General features: G+C 40.3%; 1 protein-coding gene across 4 annotated transcripts in view; it reads right to left on the bottom strand.

Moving 5' to 3' along the window:
- Positions 1-23,122, bottom strand: part of ITPR2 (inositol 1,4,5-trisphosphate receptor type 2) — a gene marked incomplete at both ends in the record, with an annotated part of 551,977 nt that overhangs the window by 140,833 nt on the left and 388,022 nt on the right. For 3 of the 4 annotated variants that reach the window (XM_080705463.1, XM_080705464.1, XM_080705465.1), the window contains 3 exons: positions 11,674-11,796; positions 13,541-13,636; positions 18,553-18,663. In XM_080705463.1, the coding sequence (XP_080561589.1) occupies positions 11,674-11,796; positions 13,541-13,636; positions 18,553-18,663 (330 nt within the window). The remainder of the gene's footprint in view (positions 1-11,673; positions 11,797-13,540; positions 13,637-18,552; positions 18,664-23,122) is intronic. The other variant, XM_080705466.1, reaches the window with a different exon arrangement.

Genomic DNA, 23,122 nt, shown 5'->3' with positions numbered 1-23,122 from the left:
TGCCTTCTCTGTCCCTGACACAAGGTCCCAGAGAGCCTACCTAACGCAGCCTGTGGGGTATTGCCTCCACTTCTGCATCCTCTACATATGCTTTCCTGATGATGAAAATGTTTTCTTTTTCTTTCTTATCTAAATCTCATCAATTCTCCAAAATCATCTAAAATGCAAACCCCTCCATGAAGCCTTATGCAGTAACTCTAGCCAACTGCATCCTAATTACTTTCCAGCCCTCCACAGCTCTTCTTGACTACAACTATCAACCACTGAGTTACTCAATCAACCCGAAGTCTTCATCATCTCCATCGCATACTAAGCACTGGAAGACATACATGAGTAAAACCTGAATTCTGCTTTTATAGAGTTTGGGGTCTAGTGGAAAGGAGCCACAGTAGTCCAGTGATGTATGTTCTGTGATCACAGCAAGTCAGTGTGTGATGGAAACTCAGGACGGGCAGCAGCCCAGCCCTGGGTGAGAGTGATGAGCCGAAGCTCTGGCTCTGGAGTCGGGGTGTCTGAGTTTAGACCTAGGTTATAAAAAACCATACGAGTTCCACTAGGGATGTGGTAGTGTTAGAAGCCTAAAACAATGCTGGGCGTGGTGACGCACACTTGTAATCCCCGCACTTGGGACGCAGAGACAGGAGGATCATGCTGGTTCGGAGCCAGCCCTGCTGGCTTAGGAGACCCTGTTTCCAAATAAAAAAATAGGTCTGGGAGTGTAGCCTGGAGGTAGAAGGGCTTCCAGGAACCCCAGTACCACGAAAAAAAGAAGCCCAAAACAGACTCTTGCAGAGCTTGAGCACGCAGTTGGAGGTGCCAGACTGATGTTCCAAAGAGAAGCCCAGGCTGAAAACAGAAATGATGGACTTTCATGGTGCAACTGGTATTTAAAGTCACGTGACTGAATGACATTGCCCCAGGACTGGGCAGCGATTCGGAAGATGAAACCACGTGATGTATGCATGCATGAAGGTATCACTTTGAATCTCACTATGGTGTCTAATTATAATGCACCAAGAAAAATGAAAAAGATGAGAAGCGAGGAATGGGTCCTCCAACACTGTGGCCAGAACGCCTCCGATGGGAGGAGGAGAGAGGAATAGGAAGCATCAAGGAAGCTGATGAGAAGGGCCAAGAAGGAGACAGAGAGATGAGAGGCGGTCTGTGTGAAAAGTCAGAAAGAACTTCCAGAAGGAAGCCAAATGGCAGTGACAGGCCAAATGAGCGGAGGATGAGGACAAACCATTTTGTAGCAAGGTGGCATCACTGCAGTCCTCACCTGGAGCTGCACCTGTGGCAGGATGAGGATAAAAGCCTGCAGAAATGGGTTTGGGAGAGAAGAGAGTGGGAGGGGTGGCGCACGCCTGCAATCGCAGGACCTGGGAGGCTGAGAGGGAAGGATGGCAGGTTAGAAGCAACAGTGAGATGCTGTTTTAAAATTCGAAGCTACCACTCTGAACTATATTATGCCGTGGAACTACAATGTACTAATACCCGTATATTTTTCTAAAAAAGAAACCACCTTGAAATGAATAGATGTGTGAATAAATACATGAGTGCTCAAAACTAAAATAAGAATAAAAAGGACGGCGGGGGTGTAGCTCAGAAGCTGAATGTCCCTGAGTTCATCCCTAGTACCAGAGAAGAGGAGAGGGGGAGGAGGAGGGAGAGGGGAGCACTTGAGAGAGGAATTGTAGGTAACTTTTGAGCAGTTTTGCTCTAACATGAAGCAGGATCACCAGCCAGTGGGTTAGAGGTTTGTCAGAGAAGCAGGTCCACATGCTTAAGGGCTGAGCATTGAATACAGAGTGAAATCAATGTCCCTGCTCCTCTGGCTCCATTGAGCTCTCTCCCTCACTTACCCTGGCTCTTCCCACCCACTTTTCCAAGCAAACTCCCACCCTGGAATCCCAGAGCCCCCAGATATACATCTTTCATAGGACCTGACGCATTGTGATTACTTCTGTGTCTCCCTCCTGTAATAAAAGATAAACGTCATGAGAGTAGAGACTATGTCTCATTCCATACTCCACACACCACTCTGGGCCAGCCATACAGTTGGTGTCTGTGGCCCCAAGGAGGGAGACGCCCCCACCAGGATGCAAGACCATGGAGGGGAGGGTTTGGGTCTGTCTGCTACTTTATCCTGACCACTGAGAAAGGCAGGTTTATTGTATTTGTAGGCAATTAGGAAAGATCTATTTTTTTCAACTTAAGTTGAAATGATAATCTTGTGATTTTTTAAAGGTTTTTTCAATTAAGTTTACATATTGAAAATTTATTAGGTTTTCCAAGTCTATTTACGAAGTGATAGTACATATCTATTTTTGCAATCATTGCTGTATTTAATGCACTTCAAAATTAATCATGTTCACTCTTGATTATAACTTAGAAGTGTTGATCATTATTCCTGAAGATGGAAAAACAGACAAGTATATTATTTCCCCTGATGTGTCCTGCAGAGCTGTTTTTCAGGAAACATTGTCCATCAGGCATGGTGGCACATACCTGTAATTCCAGTACTCAGAAAGCTGAGGCAGGAGGATCCCAGGTTCTAGACCAGCTTCAGCAACTTAGCAAGATTCTCAGTAACTTAGTGAAATCCTGTTTCAAAATAAAAAATAAAAAGGATTGGGTATGTAGTCAGAGGTAGAATACCCCAGAGTTAAATCCCCAGTACCACCAACAAAACAAAACAAAACAAAACAAAACAACCTGTCCAAACTGTTGTATTAAACCCTTATATAGCTGGGCGTGGTGGCGCACGCTTGTAAACCCCACACTTGGGAGGCAGAGACAGGAGGATCATGATGGTTCGAAGCCAGCCTTGCTGGCTTAAGAGACCCTGTTTCCAAATTTAATTTTTTTAAATATATAAAAAAATATATAACATAGGTCTGGGGGAGGTAGAAGGGTTTCCAGGAACCCCAGTACCACCAAAAACAAACAAACAAACAAACAAACAAACCCTTGCCGGGGATGGTGGCGCACGCTTGTAATCCCCGCGCTTGGGAGGCTGAGACAGGAGGATCGTGCAGGTTCGAAGCCAGCCTCAGCTGGTTTAAGAGACCCTGTCTCCAAATAAAATATAAAATAGGTCTGGGATTATAGCCCAGAGAAAGAAGGCCCCTGGGTTCCATTCCAAGTACCACCAATAAATAAATAAATAAATAAATAAACCCTTATATAAATTCTTCTTAGAATTAGATATCAATGAAAAGTTGGTTATTAATTAATAGTATGGCTTTAAGTAGTCTATTTTTTTTTGCAGTGCACAGACTGAACCCAAAGGCATTCTACCTCCTAGCTATATACCCAACCCTTTTTTATTTTTTATTTGGAATCATGGTCTCACTAAGTTGCTGAGAGACTTGCTAAGTGGCTGAGACTAGCTTTGAGCCGGCAATTCTGTGTCAGTCTCCCAAGTACTGGAATTACAGGTGTTTCCCACCACACTGAGCTCAGTTCAAGACCCTCTGAATACTTAAGCCTTCCCTTCTTAAGGCATTAAACCTCATCTTCTAACACAATATAATTTTACACAGGCACTTTTCATTCAACTTCAAATTCCTTTTATAAGTAGATGACATAAATATCTAGTAGCTGGTTAGTTATTCTGCTACATTATTTAAAACATAATCTAATCCAGTAAAACGGCCATCGTGGTCTAACTACTCTCTAATCTTCATAAAGGATCCTGAAAATTTACTGTACAAATGCAGCCCATGGAGACACATCATATTTTTATGGATGAAAAAGCCAATGTCAGAGAAGTTGAGTGATATAAGCAGAGAAAATGCATGGTGCAGTGCATAATGGCTCAGCTGTTTGCACACTATTCTTGGTACAATATTCCAGCCACCACACAACCACACGACAGAGCTACAAGTTGCCTCTGCGAGCTGAAAACCCCAGCTGTGTTTTCTACTTTGTGCACCACAAGCAATAATAAAGATGAAGTAATTGTAACTTAGTTAAACCCTTCAAAGATATTAGAGATGGAAGTTATGTATCCAATTACAAGCCCATCCTTCTGCTTCTGCAAATAAAGTAAATGAAGCAATGCTGATTACTACATATTAGCATAAGAAAATAGAAGCTGCAAAGAGGTGAGCAGCATAAATCTCTAAGGGAAACATGTGAAGTAGTCTGAGTGATATACATTTCATATGATTTCGGTATAAATTAAAATTTAGCTATTTAGAGTAATTTATATGCACATCCATTGAAATGAATATAGCTCCAGCAATTGCAGCTATGGAGGAGAATTTTTAAGGGAAAAAAGGTGGATTAATGAGGACTATCAGAATATTTAGAAAATTTATTCAGCAGCAAAAAATAAAAATAAAAATAAAAAATAAAAAAGAAGCCTAGTCCTAGTGCTTACATCTCCATGGTCATTCCTGCCATCAGTTCTTTCTCTCCTAAGAGATAAAGATAGTGGCTTTGATTACGATCAGGATAATAATCCAGGGATCTGGAATATACTAGGGAATGCTGTGCATTTTTATCCTTTCTTGCTTTTTCGGGGGGTGAGGGAGTAAGTACCAACTTAGAGCCCGCCGGACATCTCTAGCTCTCCTAATAGACTGGATTCCATGGGCATAGTTGAAATCACAGCAGACACAGGGAGCAGTCAGCGACACAGCGACAGCCTTTTGTAAAGTGGCTACAATTCAGACTGATATTCTAATAATTATGTCATTCAGAAAGGAGTATATAACTAACAACATGGAATGTTAAATAACAACCAAGAAAGACTATTTCTACTGAACCCAGGTTTATGATCTTTACATCAAACTAACACTCAGAAGGTCCAATTTCAAACCGTTTCTTGGGTTTTGTTTTTTATTGCTCTCATTAACCATGAATTCGAGAGTCCATTTAAATGGTAAAAACCTAAATATTCTTAGATGCTTGGTGGAAGATATTTGGGTGCTTATACAAGTATTTAACTCTATTGTGCCTTGACATTGTTCCCATTCTATTTTTCTATGTATAAATTTTCTTTAAAAAATGCTATTTCATCTGTGTCTGAAAGTATCCAAGATCTATATGCATAAATGAATTAAAGAACAATTCTAGGAGAGTATATAGCATAAACTAGCATGAAAGTATACATGTGATTTGGGGTGAGCATAACAAATGTAGGAATTCAAAACAAAACAAAAACCCACCACTGTCTGCTGAAAGGTATCTAAGAAAGGGGTCTGAGAAAGGTATCTAAGTAGGCCTCACTTGGGACCTTAAAGGAACTATATTAATACTAAAGCAAACAAAATAAGGGGATCTTCTATTAGCTCAGGAGAAGACAGCAGCAAAAACAAAAATAAACTTGGCATGGTGGTGCATGCCTGGAATCCGGTACTTAGGAGGCTGAGACTGGAGGATCACAGGTTTGACTACAGCATCAGCAATGTAGTGAGACTCTCAGAAACCTAGTGAGACCCTGCTTCAAAACAAAAATAAATAAATAAAACGGGGTGGAGATGAAGCTAAGAAGTAGAGTGTCCCTGTGTTCAATCTTCAGTACCACAAAATAAGTGAATAAAATACACAAAAATAAGGAAAATACCTAACAAGAGATAAAGATAATACAGAGCCCTATCTATGTAGAGTTTCCTGAAAAGATTAGCAAAGGGTGATCTATAAAATCTCAAAGAAAGTTAGTAACACTTGAATGAGATTCTTGACTGCCAGAATGTGAGTGTCAGGTCTTCAAAATGATAGGAGTCTTACCTACGCCTGGGTTACATAAAAGTATTATCAGTAGGAATGTGTTTTTGCTATTAGTTATTCCCCCAATCTCTTCTTGAGTGTGTACTATATGCCAGTCACTGTACTTAGCATGGAAGCAGAAAAAAAGATTCAGAGGGAATTTATACTCCAATGCAGAAATTATCATTAATTTTGATTATGGTCATGATAATAATAAAAATATTTTTATTCAGTTTTTTTTTTGCTATAATCCTTAAAATCCATAAAATGCCAAAGCTAAGCAGTTATGGTAGCACATACCTGTAATCCCAGTACTTGAGAGATTAAGACAGGAGGATTGCAGGTTGAAGGCCAGCCTCAGCAACTTAGTGAGACCCCATTTAAAAAAATGAAAAATAAATAAGTAAATAAGTAAAAATTAAAGGTGTAGCTCAGAGGCAGAATGCCCCTGGGTTCAATTCCCTATAACATGCACATGCATACCCACACATGCGCACACACGTGCATGTATGCGTGCACACACACACACACACACACACACACACACACAGAACTTTAGAGTATATTATATCTTAATCATGCATCCATTTTTCATTCACTCACTCCTTTATGCAATATTTGCTAAGTATCTGTATATCAGTCAATAAGTTATCAAAGATATTTGCTCAATTCAAATTACTGTAGTTCATCTCATATAAAGACATATGCAGGTAACATAAAAGAATATTCCCCAAGGAAGTCGCTCTCTCTAAAATATCAATGGCGTATGTTTGCAGACGCTGTCTCCTCTGCTTGGAATGTCCTCCCCGTCTCTCTGTCCTTCAGGGTTCAGTTTAAGATCCAGGACCTATTCCAGAAGCCCTCTGACTCCTAGGGGAAAAGCACCTTGCACACACTCCATTTTAACACCGCACATGAAGTTCCTGTGACTTCTCTGTTTCCACCCACTGCACTCCGTTGTGAGCTTCTTGGTGCACCATGTTTATCTTTCCATCTTAGCATCTAGTGCAATGCTTGGCATTAGAGGCGCTCAATACGTGATCTTGAATGACTATCTTGTACTAAGGAACCTGAGGTGAACTGGATGTGACTAGCCTAGGTCCAGCACTAATAGTGGTGGTGGTCCAGCTGCCCGGCTCCTCTCTGCTCCTGCAAGATGCCAAGCCCTTTGGCGCGCTTAAGCCACTGATTTGGCCCCTGCACCACCAACGTCCTCCCATTCACAGGCTGGTTTTTTTTTTTTTTTTTTTTTTTTTTTTTTTTGGTGGCACTGAGAATTGAACCAAGGGGCATTCTACCTCTGAGGTACACCCCAGCCTGATTTTATATTTTGTTTTGAAACAGAGTTGCTGAGAGCCTTACTATGTTGCTGAGGTTGTCCTCGAACCCAGATCTTCCTGTCTCAGACTCTCAAATACTGGGATTACAGGCATGTGCCACCACGCCCGGCTCTGGTTTTTGGTGTTTCCTTTAGATCTCGCTTCAGTTTCAGCTACTCAAAACAATCCCCCAGATTCAGCCTTCCCAGCAACCCCTGCTCCTGTCTCCACCACACCCTGTTCTCACTCACTGCAGTTTCTGCAGTTGTCTCCTTTTCCTTGCTTCCCTGCCAGCACGTGAGTTCCCTAAGAGCTGAGTCACTGCTGCAGCCCCAGATCCAGCACGGTGCCCAGCATCCCGCAACACTCAACACACTGATGCCACTGAGGGGAAGCACGGGTAAGGAATGGGCATCCTTCCCCCACAAGTGGTAAACCATGACTCCCAGGTCACATTCAGCACGCTGCTGAGTTTTGTTTGGGCTGCTTAGTGTTCTTAAGAATCTTAAAAGATTGCTAATTTTTAAGGGTTAAGGGAACTCACAATTTAAAAATTTTTTCAAAATTCAGCCTTCTTTTGAAATACTGGAAGAAGTAGAAATCCAGGGCCAGCAATTTCCACTGGCAAGCCAGCAGGATGGGAGTACTGATGGAAGAAGGTCAGCAGACCACCCAGCCGCCTGCCCGGGTCACTCACTCTCGGAAGCCCTTCCTGCCCTGGGGAGGGGCTCCCAGAGCTTCCACTGTGACCCCTGCACACACTCAACTCACGTATTTCCCTCAAATCCTGCCTTTGTGTGGGGATTGCTATTACGTGAAATCTTGGCATATTCCCTTAGAGATGAGTGAGCGTCAGAATCTACCCTCTTACTCCTGAATTATGACACTGAAGAAGTATATGGTTACAGACAAATCTTAATTCATTATACATGAGAAGAAAATCTAGGTGATTGTTTAAGGTGGCAGAAGAAAACTATCATTAAGATATAATGCAAAGCTGGGTGTGGTGGCTCACACCTGTAATTCCAATAGTTGGAGGACTGAAACATGAGGATTTGCAGGTTTGAGTCCAGCCTCAGCAACTTAGTGAGACCTTATTTCAAAATAACAAAAATGTCTGGGGGTGTAGCTTAGAGGTAGGATGCCCCTGGGTTCAATCCCCAGTGTACCAGTATTGGGAATGGCCTAGGAAGATTTGAGAAAGCTCTGATTATTCATATATTTCAAAAATAATTGTGTCAAAATGGCCAATGTAGTGAGACTCTTAGTGACCTACTGAGACCCTGTTTCAAAACCAAAAAAGTAAAAAGGACTGGGGGTGTGACTCAGAGGTAAAATGCCCTTGGGTTCAATCCCCAGTGCCATAAAAAATTTTTTTTAAAAATGGTACCAGGAAAAAAAAAAATGGTACTAGGAGGAGTCACCCCCATAGAGAATATATCTAAAGCGTGGCAAGGTAACAATTCCTTGTGTGGTTATCATAAAATAAGCAGACAGTTGCTTAACATACAGTGACAGTTATATACAACTGGTCCATATATTCTTCTTCTACCCAAATGGACTCAAATGTAATAGTAAACTACAATAACAGCATATGGCTTAAAGTCTTCAGCAATTCAGACTCTACTTGTCTTCTCTATTCAGCCTGGTGCTCACTCTCTTCCTGAAGCCTGACATCCTTTATTTACCATTGTGTTGCCTCTTCATTGTTCTGCAAACCACTGCTTTTCCAACATTTTGTTTGGGGAAAATGAAAAACAAACACCTCTCTACATACCCACTGTTTTCAGTAAGCCTGTTGTTTGTTTTGGTACTGAGGATCAAATTTAGGAGCATTCTACCTCTAGCTACATTCCTAGCCCTTATTCATTTATTTGCTATATTTATTTTAAAACAGGGTCTCTTTGCTAAGTTGCTGAGGCTGTCCTCAAACCTGTGACCCTCCCATCTCAGCCTTCCAAGTCCTGGGATTACCAGGCCCAGCTTCTTTCCATAAGTCACTTAACCCCTGACTGCTATTGAATTTCTGCTCCTTGGGCAATTCCACCATCATCTTTGAGTATGTCTGCTTTCCTCTTCGAGCACTTTCCTACACTCAAATCCATCAAAACTGCTGACCTTTCTGCCATCTTTAGTTTTCACTTCATTCACTCATAGGCTACTTTTTTCATATCGTCTTTAAATCAATGACCAGCGCTTGAATCCTTTATCTTCTTCCTCCATTCTCCACACAGCAGCATTTATTTATTTATTTATTTATTATTTATTTATTTATTTATTGTACTGGGGATTGAACCCAGAGGCATTCTACCTCCAAGTTATATCCCCAATCAGGTTTTGGAGACAGGGTCTCACTAAGCTGTGGAGGGCCTTGCTAAGCTGCTGAGGCTGGCTTCAGACCCGTGATCCTCCTCTCTCAGCCTCCCAAGTACTGAGATTAAAAGAGTGTGTCACCATGTCCGGCTTAGCTTTTTTTTTTTTAAAAATTGTATTCTTTTCTCTTATATCTAATACGTTAAACTAACATAAGTCTTTTTTTGTGTGGTAGTGGGTGGGGTTCCTAGAAGCCCTTCTACCTCTGGGCTACACTCCCAAACCTATTTTTTATATTTTTATTTGGAAGCAGGGGTTGGCTTCAAACCTGCCTGATCCCCCTGTCTCCGCCTCTCAAGCACGAGGATTACAAGTGTGCGCCACCACACCCGGCCATAAGTCTTTTCTTGACTTGACATTTTCATTGTTGCCCCTACCTAAGCTGAGATTCCTGTTTTAAGCTTCTTCCAGGGTATGTAACCATCTGACACACATTCCTGTCACGCCACTGGCTTTAAGGTGGACGTGGTGGTCTGGAGGCTCATTTCCCACGCACTAGCTACACAGTGAGGTGTCGTGCGTGAAGCCGCTCACTCGTGCAGAGGCCAGCCTCCCGTACGGAGCAAGGTTCAAGTTCAGGCCAGAACACACATGCCACTCTACTTCGTTCCCTCCAAAACACTGCTGCGCTCTCTGTCCTAATCTTTCTTCCTTTGATAATGCTACGGGTCCTAGAGTAACTCCTCGACACTGACACTATGTCCACACGCATCTGTGCTCACTTTAGTGCCCAACGGTATTTTAATTCTCAGTCTGGGATTTGTCTCTTTCTACTCATATTCATTTTATTTTTCCTACCCTGATTCGATGTCTGTCACCTGATTTTTCTTTCTCTCTAAAATGATGCCTTTTCCACATCCTAAATCTCCACTGTCGACTTCCTTCAATGTGTCCTACGCCATCTTTCGGTTTCTCAATACTTATGGGGGTCTCTGTCTTTGAAGGGACAACTCACCTGTTTTTACCTGATTCTGGTATATATTTAGGTCCTGATACACTATGAGACCTTCAAATCTCTTCCATGTGCCAGCTATATCATAAAACACCAGCAACTGCTCTACCTGGTAGCTTTAAGAACTGACTCCATGAAACTTTTATAAAAATTACACTCAAGTTTACATCTATTAGACAGTTATACAAAGGGTACAGAAGGGCAGAGAAATGTCTAAAGAGCAACCTTTAAAAATAAATCCACTCATATTCTGACCTTATATCTATATTGCTTATTTATCAACCGTAAAAATGGACAGAGAAGCAGGAAAAGGGAGAGACTGTCAATGGACGACAATGGGTAGAAAAAGAGATTGTGACGTCTACAGAGTCTGAACTTTATCCTGTAGGAAGAGGGGGCTATTATCAACAAAATCAACTTTCCACGTGTACATTTTAAGTTTTTAACTTCTGAGCAAATCTGCATTAGAAGATGCAAAGTTATATTTGGGCTTTATGTCAATGGAATTAAATTTATCAAATAGTATTTACCAAGTATTGAATTTTACAAATCATGAAGTGGGAATATTTTCTACAAACAAATGTAAAATGCAGTCTTATATTTGTTAGAAGTTCAATAGAAACCAAATAGAGGCTGCTAGCCACTCTATAATTCAGAGTCCAGAAGTTACCTGCCAGGTTTTGTCCTGATTAGATCTGAACGTACCCCTTCATTCCCATTTGAAGTCCTCTTAGTAGCCTGTCTTTTTCTCTCTTTGGGACTTCTGCTTTTTTATTTATTTTTTGGTTGTTGTTGTTTCTTCGTTTTTTGTTTGTTTGTTTGTTTTGGCACTAAGGACTGAACCCAGGGAATTCTACCTCTGAGCTATACCCCCAGCCCTAGTGTTTATTTATTTTTTATTTTGAAACAGGATCGCACTAAGTTGCTGAGGCTGGCCTTGAACCTGCAATTCTCCTGCCTCAGCTTCCCAAGTACTGGGATTATAGGCATGGGCCACCATGCTAGGCTGGGACTCCTATATGTTGCCACATTTTGCATATTTCTCAGGCTTTGACATGAGTCTCCCCTCTCCTCTGATGGCCCAGCAGTTTTTGGTGCCAAGTATTATTTTCTTATGGAATGTCCCCTAGCATATCCTACAGGGCATAATCAAGAAATTACAAGGGATTGTTCCTCTCTTTAACTCAAACCCGGGAAGGCAAGTGCCGAGTCAATGAAGAAATCCGAACTTGAAAATATAATCATATGCCACTGACATAAAACACTATTGACAGAACAAGCACAATAATATGAAGATATAAAATGTCCCACCTGATGGGCCAGAATGTAGATGTTGTGTCCGACATCCTTTGGAGAAACACCATCATCTCCGCCCTCCTCCTCCCCGTGATCACATTCCAGTCCTTGGTTATAGGCATTCTTCATCACATCCACCTGTCAAGAAAACAACAAAATAAAGGCACGGCAAGATTTGAAATGCCACAACATACATTTTAGATTGATTGTGAACTCTGTTTAAAACTGGGAAGCTTCATGAGGCTCAAAGGTATGAAAGACTTGAAATGAAAATATCTCAGGAAACGATATTTACACGAGCATGTAAGTATGTTTCTACAATTCCTGTTTTCCTTGGGAAATTTTGCTTCGGTTTTTGAATGTCAATTGAAGTTCTTTGATTTAAGAAAATCTGGAGTTCTGATAAGCACCTGCTATTTAATGAGCTTCCACGAGATAACAGGCAGATGTGGTATTCGACATGGTCCTGGGCACGGAGGCTCCTACAGTCAACAACATAGCACCTACCCCTAAGGAACCAGTTCCAGTGGGAGGGTAAGCAAGAGGCAAGCACTTTAGCATGTCTGTCCCACAGCAGGGCTGTGTGAGGGCATCTAACTCAGCAACGATTGAGGGAGAGCTGCCAGGACGGTGAGACAAAGCTGTTGTTGACAGCGGAGCTGTATTTCAGAAAGTGACTAGATAGTGCTGCTGTTGAATTAATGCATACTTTAATTTCCCACTTAACCACAGAATAAGGCATGTGCCACACCTCTCAACCTACTGCTCGCAGATCCGAGACTCTCATTAAATGTGTTAAATCACACTGTGTCGTATCCCTCTCATCTTTCTTCCTTGACTCTGTTCTTTATTCATAAAGCAAAAGAATATGGTTCCAGTCATCCATAGGATTTTTCCATGGTACTAAACCACAGTGCTGCTGTGAATGGGACTTAGTCACTGGGACAGTGAGCCATCTGGTTTGAGTATGTTCTAACACCTCTGAAACCCAGTCCTTTTACAACATGTCTATAGCGCTTCATAATCTACATGCCATTGTGAAGGAAAATACCACTTTCACAGTAGAAAGTTACATTCAACGATCTGCAGAATCACCATCTAGTCTCTGCACAACTCCCTCTAGACCAAGCATTTGCAACATTTCACTTGTGAGAACAACCCTATAGACTACATATTAATTCACTATATTTTTCAAAAAGGTGCAAATAAAAACTGGAAGGTGGTTTACAAATTTTTTTACATACCTTCACTCTATACAGTCATTCCTAGTTATTGATGGGGGATTGGTTCCAGTACCCCTGAGGGTACCCGAATCTGTGGATGCTTGAGTTGTTCACATAAAATGGTACAGTGTTTGCATATGATCGATATGCATCCGCTCATACACTTTAAATCATCTCTAAATTGCTTATAATATTTAATAAAATGTAGATGCTATGAAAAGAGTTGGTATATTAAATTGTTTAGGGAATAATGATAAGAAAACATCTGTCCATGTTCAGTAAAAGTATAACTTTAAAAAATTTTTTGATCCACAAGTAGCTAAACCCACAGATGTGAAACCCATGGATACAGAGGGTCAACTGTACTCTAGACACTGTTAAACTAAAGCCAAATTTTTCTTTTTTTCTGGGGGGGAAAAAAGATTTTCATGGCGTTTAGTAGAGGGTAACAATTTGGTTAAGGGAAGAACTCAGAGTGGACCAAATGATGAAGTCACAGGACCCCATTCCTGCAGGCCTTTGCCATCATAGGACCTTCTGTAGGCCTCAGCAGAGCAGTGGAAGTTGCTGGTCCCTTTTCCCCTTTTCTGACATGTGTGCTGTAAACTTCTCCCATTCAGGCTGCACATTAGGAACACAGCTTTCGAAAACTCCCTTACCAGTTCCCTGGGTCTCATGTTGAAAAGGATTCTCTCTGCGTTCTCGCTGTCGTGTCTGCTTTCCATAATGGCCAGCAAAAGCTTGGAGGCGTTGTTCTAGAAACACAGACAGAGCTCATGAACCCGCAAAGTCCTTTTCTCAGCTTCACAACATCTTGCATTTGCTTTCAATGAGAAGACTAAGGCCATTTTTTAAAAAAAGCAAATGAAATTGAAGACTGCTATGTCTTTTGCATTATAACATTTTAAAATACAGTGCCTTGCTTTACTGTCCATACAGAATAAAACTAATGAATCATGAGAGATGTTACAGAGAATATTTTAAATATTGGCCAAAAGATGTTTTTAAGTACAAATTGACTTACTTATACTGCATACAAATATAAGCACATTTTCATTTCTTATTCCCTAAAGAGGTATTCCTATCATGACAATTTAATAAGATAGTAAGTGAACAGGAATCAATAACATATTTAATAGAAATGGCATATAATTTAAAGCAGTAGCTGTTTTTGAAATGAAAAAATTTTAATAGCAAGTGAAATTTTAAGTATATTCGATCAATAATGAATGAGAATACATAAAATTCTCAATTTATGAGGTAAAAACATAAATTTATTGGTGACCAGCTGGGTCTGATGACATACACCTGTAATTCTACCTACTCGGAGGCTGAAGCAGGAGGATTTTCAAGTTCAAGGCCAGCCTGGACAACTTAATAAGACAGAGACCCTATTCCAAAACAGAAAGTAAAAATGGCTGGGAAATGTAGTTCAGCGGTATAGCTTTTACCTAGTATATGTGAAGTCCTAGGTTCAATCCCTATTATCAGAAAATAAAGTTATTGATAACAGCTTTCAAGAGTCTGACTGTATGGCAATATATAAGAAACATATTTAACATCTAGGTTGTAGAAAAGTAATATTTTCTACTTTTATTGTTTTTTTATGCTTTGCAGTACTGGGGATTAAACTCAATGCTTTGCACATACTAGTCAAGCACGCTACAACTGAGCTACCTACCCAGTCCAAGAATAATAGATTCTATTAACATGTAATAAAGGATGAAAATAGCTTATATTAGTTGATGTGGTTTTATTTTGTTTATAAATATATTATCTCAAACAGTTTTACTTAGAGATATAGAAAACGTTTCTGAAACAATTTATAGTCCAAAGTGGGTTCCACAAAATCTTATCAGAGAAATCACAATATGCTACACATTTTGAAATATCTGGAACTTTTTTTTTTTTTCAGTACTGGGGATGAAACCCAGGCGCATTCTAACTCCAAGCTACATCCCCCAGCCTTTTTTTTTTTTTTTTTTTTTTTTTTTGTGGTGCTGGGGATGAAACCCAGAGGCTTTCTACCTTCAGGCTACATTCCCAGACCTATTTTCTATTTGATTTGGAAACAGGGTCTCACCAAGTTGCTGAGAGCCTCACCAAGTAGCTGAGGCTGGCTTCGAACCTGTGTGATCCTCCTATCTCAGCCCGAAGTACTGGGATTACAAGCGTGTGCCACCATGCCCGGCTTATCCCAAACATTTTGGAAGATGTTTCAGTGCACTTTATTTCCAATAGCACTGACACTGAATTCTGGTAAATTACAAGATGGGTAAAAAAATATCCTGGAAATATTTCTACAGTGCTTTGTTTTATTCATTGGGATAAGAATCTTAATCTCCATGTACGATATTTGATAAGAGTACAAGAGTAGAATCAAATATTTTAAGGCACTTCTCAGTGAGTCAAAGTTAGCATCATTATAGAATAAAAAATTAATTTGAGTCAATATTCAGTCTAGGTAGACAACGGCCACACTAATTTTGATAAGATTATGCAAATTAACTCTATTGTTTAGTTTTAGTGCTAAATTTTAGGTGCTGTTTCAGAAGTGCGGGCTGCAGAACAGTGAGGTGATTAATATTAGTAGCAGCGATGACAGAGCAGTCCCACTGGCCACCGGGCAGACATTTCAGTACTCTCAGAGGGGAAATGGGTGTATGTATATTGGGCCCTTTTTCTATGCCCCTTTTATTTTTTGTAGATTTGCACCAACCCTAAACTACTTTTATAATCAAAGCTCCTACACAAACAACATACCTAAAAATATGATTTCAGGATTACCGGAGAGCTTAAATCCTTAGAGCGATCTGAAGAGACCTCCACAGAATTCAGAGCTAACTCCCTGGCAACGCTGCCCGTGTTCTCTAATGAACCGCACTCAACAGGCCCAATACGTAATAGCTTAAAAATGCAGTCAATTTCAGAATGCTACTGGCAATATGGTATTTTTTTAACCAATTTTCTTTTCATACGATGTCGGAAGAATTGAAAGAAATTTTGTAAATGACCTACTGAAATCTGAATCAATTTGAAAATACAAGAGCATTTAAATACATACTAAAAATCAAATGAAGTGTCGGTATTAATAGAAGATTTTCTTCTAGTAGAAGTCATATTCTCTAAAAACAAAACATAAAATTCTACCTATTTACAAGATCAGCATTTCATATTTACAGACCAGTTACAAAAAATGAAAGTAAAATGTAAAGGACAAGACATGCATATGAAACATTCATAAATAATTATGCTAAATGAGCAGATAAAGTCTACTTGAAATTATGGATAATTAAGCAATCAAGTTCTGGAGTGAATGATATAAAATAAAAACCTTCATGTTTTTAACACAGCATCTCTCTAATGTTATGAAGAGTGTATTATTTAAAGTGCCCTACCCATGAAAGCACCTCCAATTTGCCAGTGTGGATCATTCTCCTGGAGTCTTACATTGTTCTCATATTAGCCAATGTGTACAAAACTTCGGGAATTTTTCAGAAACACCTCATTCCTTAAGTAAACAACTATACTTAAAATATGTCAATTCAAATATGTACATTTGGTATTTTAGATATACCTTAATCTATACAGGTATATCTTAGAAACATATAAACAGTGTGCGCTAAAATAAATAAAAAATTAAATGATCTTTTAAAAAAGCATTTTATTTGAATAGCTAATATCTTTGAACTGTTAAACCATACCTCATTTTTTTCTTTTTCTTTTCTTTCTTTTTTTTTTTTTTTTTGTGGGTCTAGGGATGGAACCCAGAGGTATTTGACCTCCAAGCTAAACTCCCTGTCCGATTTTTTATTCTTTATTTTGAAACAGGGTCTCACAGAGTTTCAGAGGGCCTCACTAAGTAGCTGAGGCTGTCTGCAAACCACGATCTTAGGTCTCAGCCTCCCAAATGCTGGGATTACAAGCATGCGCCACCACGTCCGGCTTATTTCTCTTTACATAGGTTTAGATTTGAAAATAATTTGATTACCCTCTCTTGCTCCTTCCTTCCTTCCTTCTTTCTCTCTTTTTTTTTCTCTCTTTCCTTCCTTGTACTGGGGACTGAACCCATGGGCATTCAACCTTTTGGCTATACCCTAGACCTTTTTATTTTTTATTTTGAAACAAGGCCTTGCTAGATTGCTGAGCGTCTCACTAGGTTGCCGAGGCTGGCCTTGAACCTGTGATCCTCCTGTCTCATCCTTCCAAGCACCCACACTTTATTTTCAATTGGTGAGTCACTCAGTATTTTCTAAGTCATATTAATTAAAAATGAGATTTAGAAGTCTTTAAACTAATAAAGAATTTCCAAAGTCAAAGACAAGGGCCTTTGTATTTTGTTGCTTTAAGGATTACGGTGAAAGACAGATTTAAGATAAAGTAGCAGAAAGTGTTTCTAGTAATGAAAATGATGGTGCTGCTGGAGCAAAGGGCGCTCACTAGAGGAGTCACACTTCCTTCATCCTCATCACGAATGGGAAGGCTAAGGCTTACATGCGTCACGATGAGTAGAGGGAAGAAATACAGACTCATCTCTTCTACAAAAAGCACTTGACTCCCAGGAGCCTTCAGCACATACTTCTCATGAGTAGGTCATATGTATATTCCATCAAATACCTAATTCTACATTTAGAAACAGAACCATAGCTGAGCATGGTGGCTTGGGCCTGGAATCCCACTTGGGAGGCTAGGATAGGAGGGTGGCAGGATCCAGGACAGCCTTAGCAACGTAGTGAGGACTTGCTTCAAAAAAAAATAAAAAAGGGGGCTAGGGTTGTAGCTTGGAGGTAGGATGTTCCTGAGTTCAAGCCCCAGTACCACAAAAAAAGGACAAAAAAATCCCACCCCAGAATCATAAAAACATCACTTATATTCTTCCTGAACCATAATTTTGCCCGTGCAAAGTTCAACTTAATTACACATTTTCTATGATATTGGATAGACCTGACTTTATGGAGAAATTATATTTAACCACGATTGCTTTTAACCTTGCCTAACAACAAACACAATCACGCAGTCTTTAATATTATATCTCCATTGATTATCATGCCTTAACATTTGGGATTTCTGTGGTTTCTTGTGTGCGTTCATTTGTCTATTTTCATGTGAACCAAAAGTTCAAGGATAAAATTGTTTTAAAATAGCACTATGCTCCTGGCCTCTGATAACTGGAACTCCTGAAAGTGGGCACAAGGCTTAAATTGAGGCACCCTCTTAAAGGGAGTGTGAATAGGGCAACATATCGGGGGGATAAGATTCTAATAAAAAAAATTTAGAAAGAAGAGACAGAAAACTAAAATCCACTGGCATTATCTAACTAATTGTGAGCTGCTCGATGGAATGTTTTGCCCAAGGTGGAATTCTTTTTGTACAAGGGAAGGTGAGTGTTCAGCACCTTTTGCTTCTCCGTGTGATGAAAACTAGAGACGAAAAACAGAAGAGAAGTAGTACAACACGGGGGCTGCTTGCAGGACAGCCGAGACAGGGTCTTGCAGCGGAACAATCCCTCAGAATGCAGTTACATTTTATCAGGAACTTTGTGAGCCGTTTGGCTTTATTATCCCTTTCTGTGAATTCACTGGTTGAAATTCTGGTACGAGCTATCGGTTTATTGAAGACTTAGAATCAACTCTGAAAGGGAGCTTTCTACAGAGAACGTGACCGACTTTACCTTCAGCTGGAGTACCAGGTCCATTCGGTATTTACCAAGAGGGTTTATGTCATTTAGAATCAAAGCGATGATGATATCGATTCCATTGGACTCATGAGTGGCAATACAGGTCTAGAAAACAAAATTTTGTAAAATAACATCCTATTTAAATATAATAGCCCTAGAAATATTAGGACATAAAATAACAGACTCACCTTAGATTTTGGACTTTAAAATATAATTAAAATGTAGCCAGATATGGTGGTGTACACCTGTAATCCCAGTACTTAGGGGGCTGAGGGAGGAGGATCATAGGTTCGAGGATAGCCTCAGCAACCTAGTGAGATCCTGTTTCAAACATTAAAAAATGGTTGGGGGTATAGCTTGGGTTGAATACCTCTGGATTCAATCCCCAGAAACACACACACACACACACACACACACACACACACACACTCATTAAAATTTAACTTTGCATTAAAAATAAAATAAAATAAAATTTAACTTTGAGCATTTGATGTATTCTTTTGTATAGAGTCTTAATATTAATTTATTGGTATTTTTTTTTTTTTTGGTGGTACTGGGGTTCCTGGAAGCCCTTCTACCTCCGGGCTACACTCCCAGACCTATTTTTACATTTTAATTTTTTGGAAACAGGGTCTCCTAAACCAGCGCGCGCGGCTGGCTTCGAACCTGCGCGATCCTCCTGTCTCAGCCTCCCAAGCGCGGGGATTACAAGCGTGCGCCACCACGCCCGGCTAATTTATTGGTATTTTTAAAATGGCGTTGAATGCATAACACTAAGAGAAACAACGTGTGAAGCATATTTTTAAAACTAACTGTTTTAAGCGTCCGGCGTGGTGGCGCACACTTGTAATCCCCGCGCTTGGGAAGCGGAGACAGGAGGATCGTGCAGGTTTGAAGCCAGCCATGCTGGCTTAAGAGACCCTGTTTCCAAATAAAAATATATTAAAAAAATAGGTCTTGGAGTGTAGCCTGAGGTAGAAGGGCTTCCAGGAACCCCAGTACCACCACCAAAAAAAAATAAATAAATAAAATAAAACCAAACTATTTTTACAGAATATCAAAGACCACTGCTTAAGTTAAATACTCCTTAGTAGAGGAGCTACTTAAACTTACAATTTTAAGATCTGACCTAAGAGAAGATGGAAAGGGAGATCTGCAAGTAAATCTCATAGAAGTGATGTAGCACTTTAATTGCTACTGAATGCTAAATTGGTGACAAGAGCTGCTGCTGCAGGTGCTGGGTGGCAGCACAGACAGGTGATGCTTGGGGAAAAGACACTGTCAGTTACGGTGGTTGAAGGAAAACTTCAGCAGATGTCTTAAACTTGGGTGATTGATAAAGGAATTCTGACTGGGGAAAGTGTATTAAACATTCTGGGGGATAAATATGCATATGTGTGCCAGGCGGTGGCGCACGCTTGTAATCCCCGCACTTGGGAGGCGAAAACAGGAGGATCGTGCAGCAAAGTCATCTGCGCTGGTCTAAGAGACCCTGTTTCCAAATAAAAAGTATAAAATAGGTCTGGGAGCGTAGCCCGGAGGTAGAAGGGCTTCCAGGAACCCCAGTACCACACACACACACACAAAAAAGCATATGTTTAAGGTAAAGATCTACTTAATTTTGCAGAACTTAAAAATCAGGGGAAGCCGGGCGTGGTGGCGCACGCTTGTAATCCCAGCATTCGGGAGGCTGAGACCAGAGGATTCAGGTTCACGGACAGCCTCAGCTACTTAGTGAGGCCCTCTGCAACTTAGTGAGACCCTGTTTCAAAATAAGAATAAAAATAGGGCAGGGGGTATGGCTCAGAGGTCAAATGCCCCTGGATTCCATCCCCAGACCCACAAAAACAAAAACAAAAACAAAACAAAAAAAAATCAGGGGAAGTTGGGCATGGTGGCGCATACTTGTAATCCTAGTACTTGGGAGGCTGGGACAGGAGGATCACAGGTTCAAAGCCAGCCCCAATAACTTATCGAGCCCCCCCCTACCCCGAACTTAGTGAAACCCTGTTTCCAAATAAGAAATTTTAAATAAAGCAGGCTGGGTGTTTAGCTCAGAGACAGAATGCCTCTGGGTTCAATCTCCAGTACCACCAAAAAAAAAAAAAAAAAAAAAATCAAGGGAGCCAGGTGTGATAGTACACATCTGTAATCCCAGTACTTGGGAGGCTGAGACAGGAAGATTGCAGGTTTGAGGACAGCCTCAGAAATTTAGCGAGACTCTTAGCAACCTAGTAAAATCTTGTTTCAAAATAAAAAAATGAAATAGAGCTGGGGAGTAACTCAGAGGTAGAATGCCCCTAGGCTCAATCCCTAGATACTCTCCACTCCACATCCCTGGAGCTTGAGAGTTAGATTTGTGAGACTGTGTTACAGTATAACACCTTGCTAAAGATATTGAAACAGTGAAACCCCAGTGAGTTAAATGAGAAAGGGTAATATCAAGACAACTCTGAAATGACTGCTTACTTAGCATGGGCCTAACACAAGAAAATTTCTGTTCCTCTGACACAGAGAAATGGTGTTTTCATCCATCTTCCACTTTTTTTCTAAGGCTTTTCTGCTCATGAAATGTTCACAAACTTAAAAGAAGTCTGTTTTCGGGTCACCCCCCCATGCCATTTTGGCATGGGGCTGTATTTCTATTTTCTGTATTTCTATCTTTCTAATAAACTTCTTTAAATTTTCAAAAAGAAAAAAGTGTTTTCAGACCATTTCTCGAATTTGCTAGCAACCTTCTCTCTTTCCATATATTTTTGGAGCATGGGAAATTACATGTGGGGGCTCAGGTTATTTTATTATTAGTTTTTTTACTTTGAGAACTTAGTTGACTTTGGCAAATTACTTTCAAAACTCAATTTCATTCTCTTAGCAGACCAAAAGGTAGAAAACATTCTCCCAAGCTTTCCATGAAATGGTAAAAGAAATACATGATAAGCATATTTTCTATTATAGATAGTCATGGTTTTATCAACAACAAAATCAAATCTCTGAACTTGTATATTTTTTTCCTTAACATTAAACCAATGGTTAGGTTTTCTCTTATCATTGCCCTAGGGAACTGAAATATAATCCAGGAAAATACAGCACAAAATCCAAAAATTCTTAAAAATATCTCCCTAAAAAAACTGTTTATGTCAGTAATTGTCATATTTTTATTTTATGTGCCTATATTTTATGTATATGTGTGTTTATGTTCATACACATATTTATGTACATGTGGGCACCATATGCGTCTATATACTTATTTGTAGTAGAAAAGCAAACTTTTTCTCATTTTCTCTCTATGTCAGTCATTGATGTTTGGTCTCAAAGGCTTCTTTAAAATTTATATCCAGCCAGGCACGGTGGCGCGAGCTTGTAAACCCTGCGCTTGGGAGGCGGAGACAGGAGGATCGCGCTGGTTCGGAGCCAGCCCCTCTGGCTTAAGAGACCCTGTTTCCACATAAAAAAAAAAAGTATAAAATAGGTCTGGGAGTGTAACCTGAGGTAGAAGGGCTTCCAGGAAGCCCAGTACCACCAAATAATAATAACAATAATAATAATAATAACAACAATAATAATAATAATAAAATTTTATCCAGAAATATCTGTGACTTGAAAACTCTCGCAGGATGGAATCACGCTTGTGATGGTAGGTCTATGATGTCTGTGATATGGGTACAAGAAAGTCAGGCTGGCTCCTCTTCAAGACCTTTACTGACCTAAGAGTTTTATATTCTCCCCCGATGTGTTCTTGATATTAAAAAAAAAACGGTATCAAAAACAAGCATTCTGGAAAACAGAATTGGACTTTGTGTCTCACTCCAAAATCAATAGTCACAAGAGCACTCTAAACCGGGTGTGGTGGTGCACACCTGTAAACCCAGCACTTGGGAGGCTGAGACAGGAGGATTCCAGGTTCCAGGCCAGCCTTGGCCACTTAGCAAGACGCTCAGCAACCTAACAGACCCTGTTTCAAAACAAAAAAATAAAATAAAAGGTGCTGGGGGTGTAGCTTGGGGGTAGAATACCCCTGGGTTCAATCCCCAGCACCACAAAGAGGGGGGCACTCTAGACTCAGAATCAAAAGTCCTGAGTTGTAAGAATGGCTGTACAGCTTACTGATTCTGGTACTCTGAGACACTGGGAAGTCACTTAATCTCCGAGTCAGAAGCAATTCATCAGCGAAATAGGAGCAATCGCACCTACTTCATAAGTTTACTGTGAGCATAAAGAGGATAATATACATCATCACTGCAGTGGAGCTAAAAGAAGTTTATTCCTCAAATCCTAGGAAGATTCGATGTAGATGCAAAGTGAGCACTGGTGAAGAAATACATTTTACCCTCTTTCCAGTAATTCTGATTTTTTTTTTTCCTTGCGGTACTGGGGTTCCTGGAAGCCCTTCTATCTCCGGGCTACACTCCCAGACCTATTTTATACTTTTTATTTAGAAATAGGGTCTCTTAAGCCAGCGAGGCTGGCTCCGAACCAGCGCGATCCTCCTGTCTCCGCCTCCCAAGCGCGGGGATTATAAGTGTGTGCCACCACGCCCGGCTAATTCTGATTTTTATCCTGAACA

This window comes from Muscardinus avellanarius (genome assembly GCF_963383645.1).
Source record: "Muscardinus avellanarius genome assembly, chromosome: 11".
NCBI classification, from domain to species: Eukaryota; Metazoa; Chordata; class Mammalia; order Rodentia; family Gliridae; genus Muscardinus; species Muscardinus avellanarius.
The sequence above is the reverse complement of the archived record's forward strand: the minus strand, read 5'-3'. Positions and strand labels throughout refer to the sequence as shown.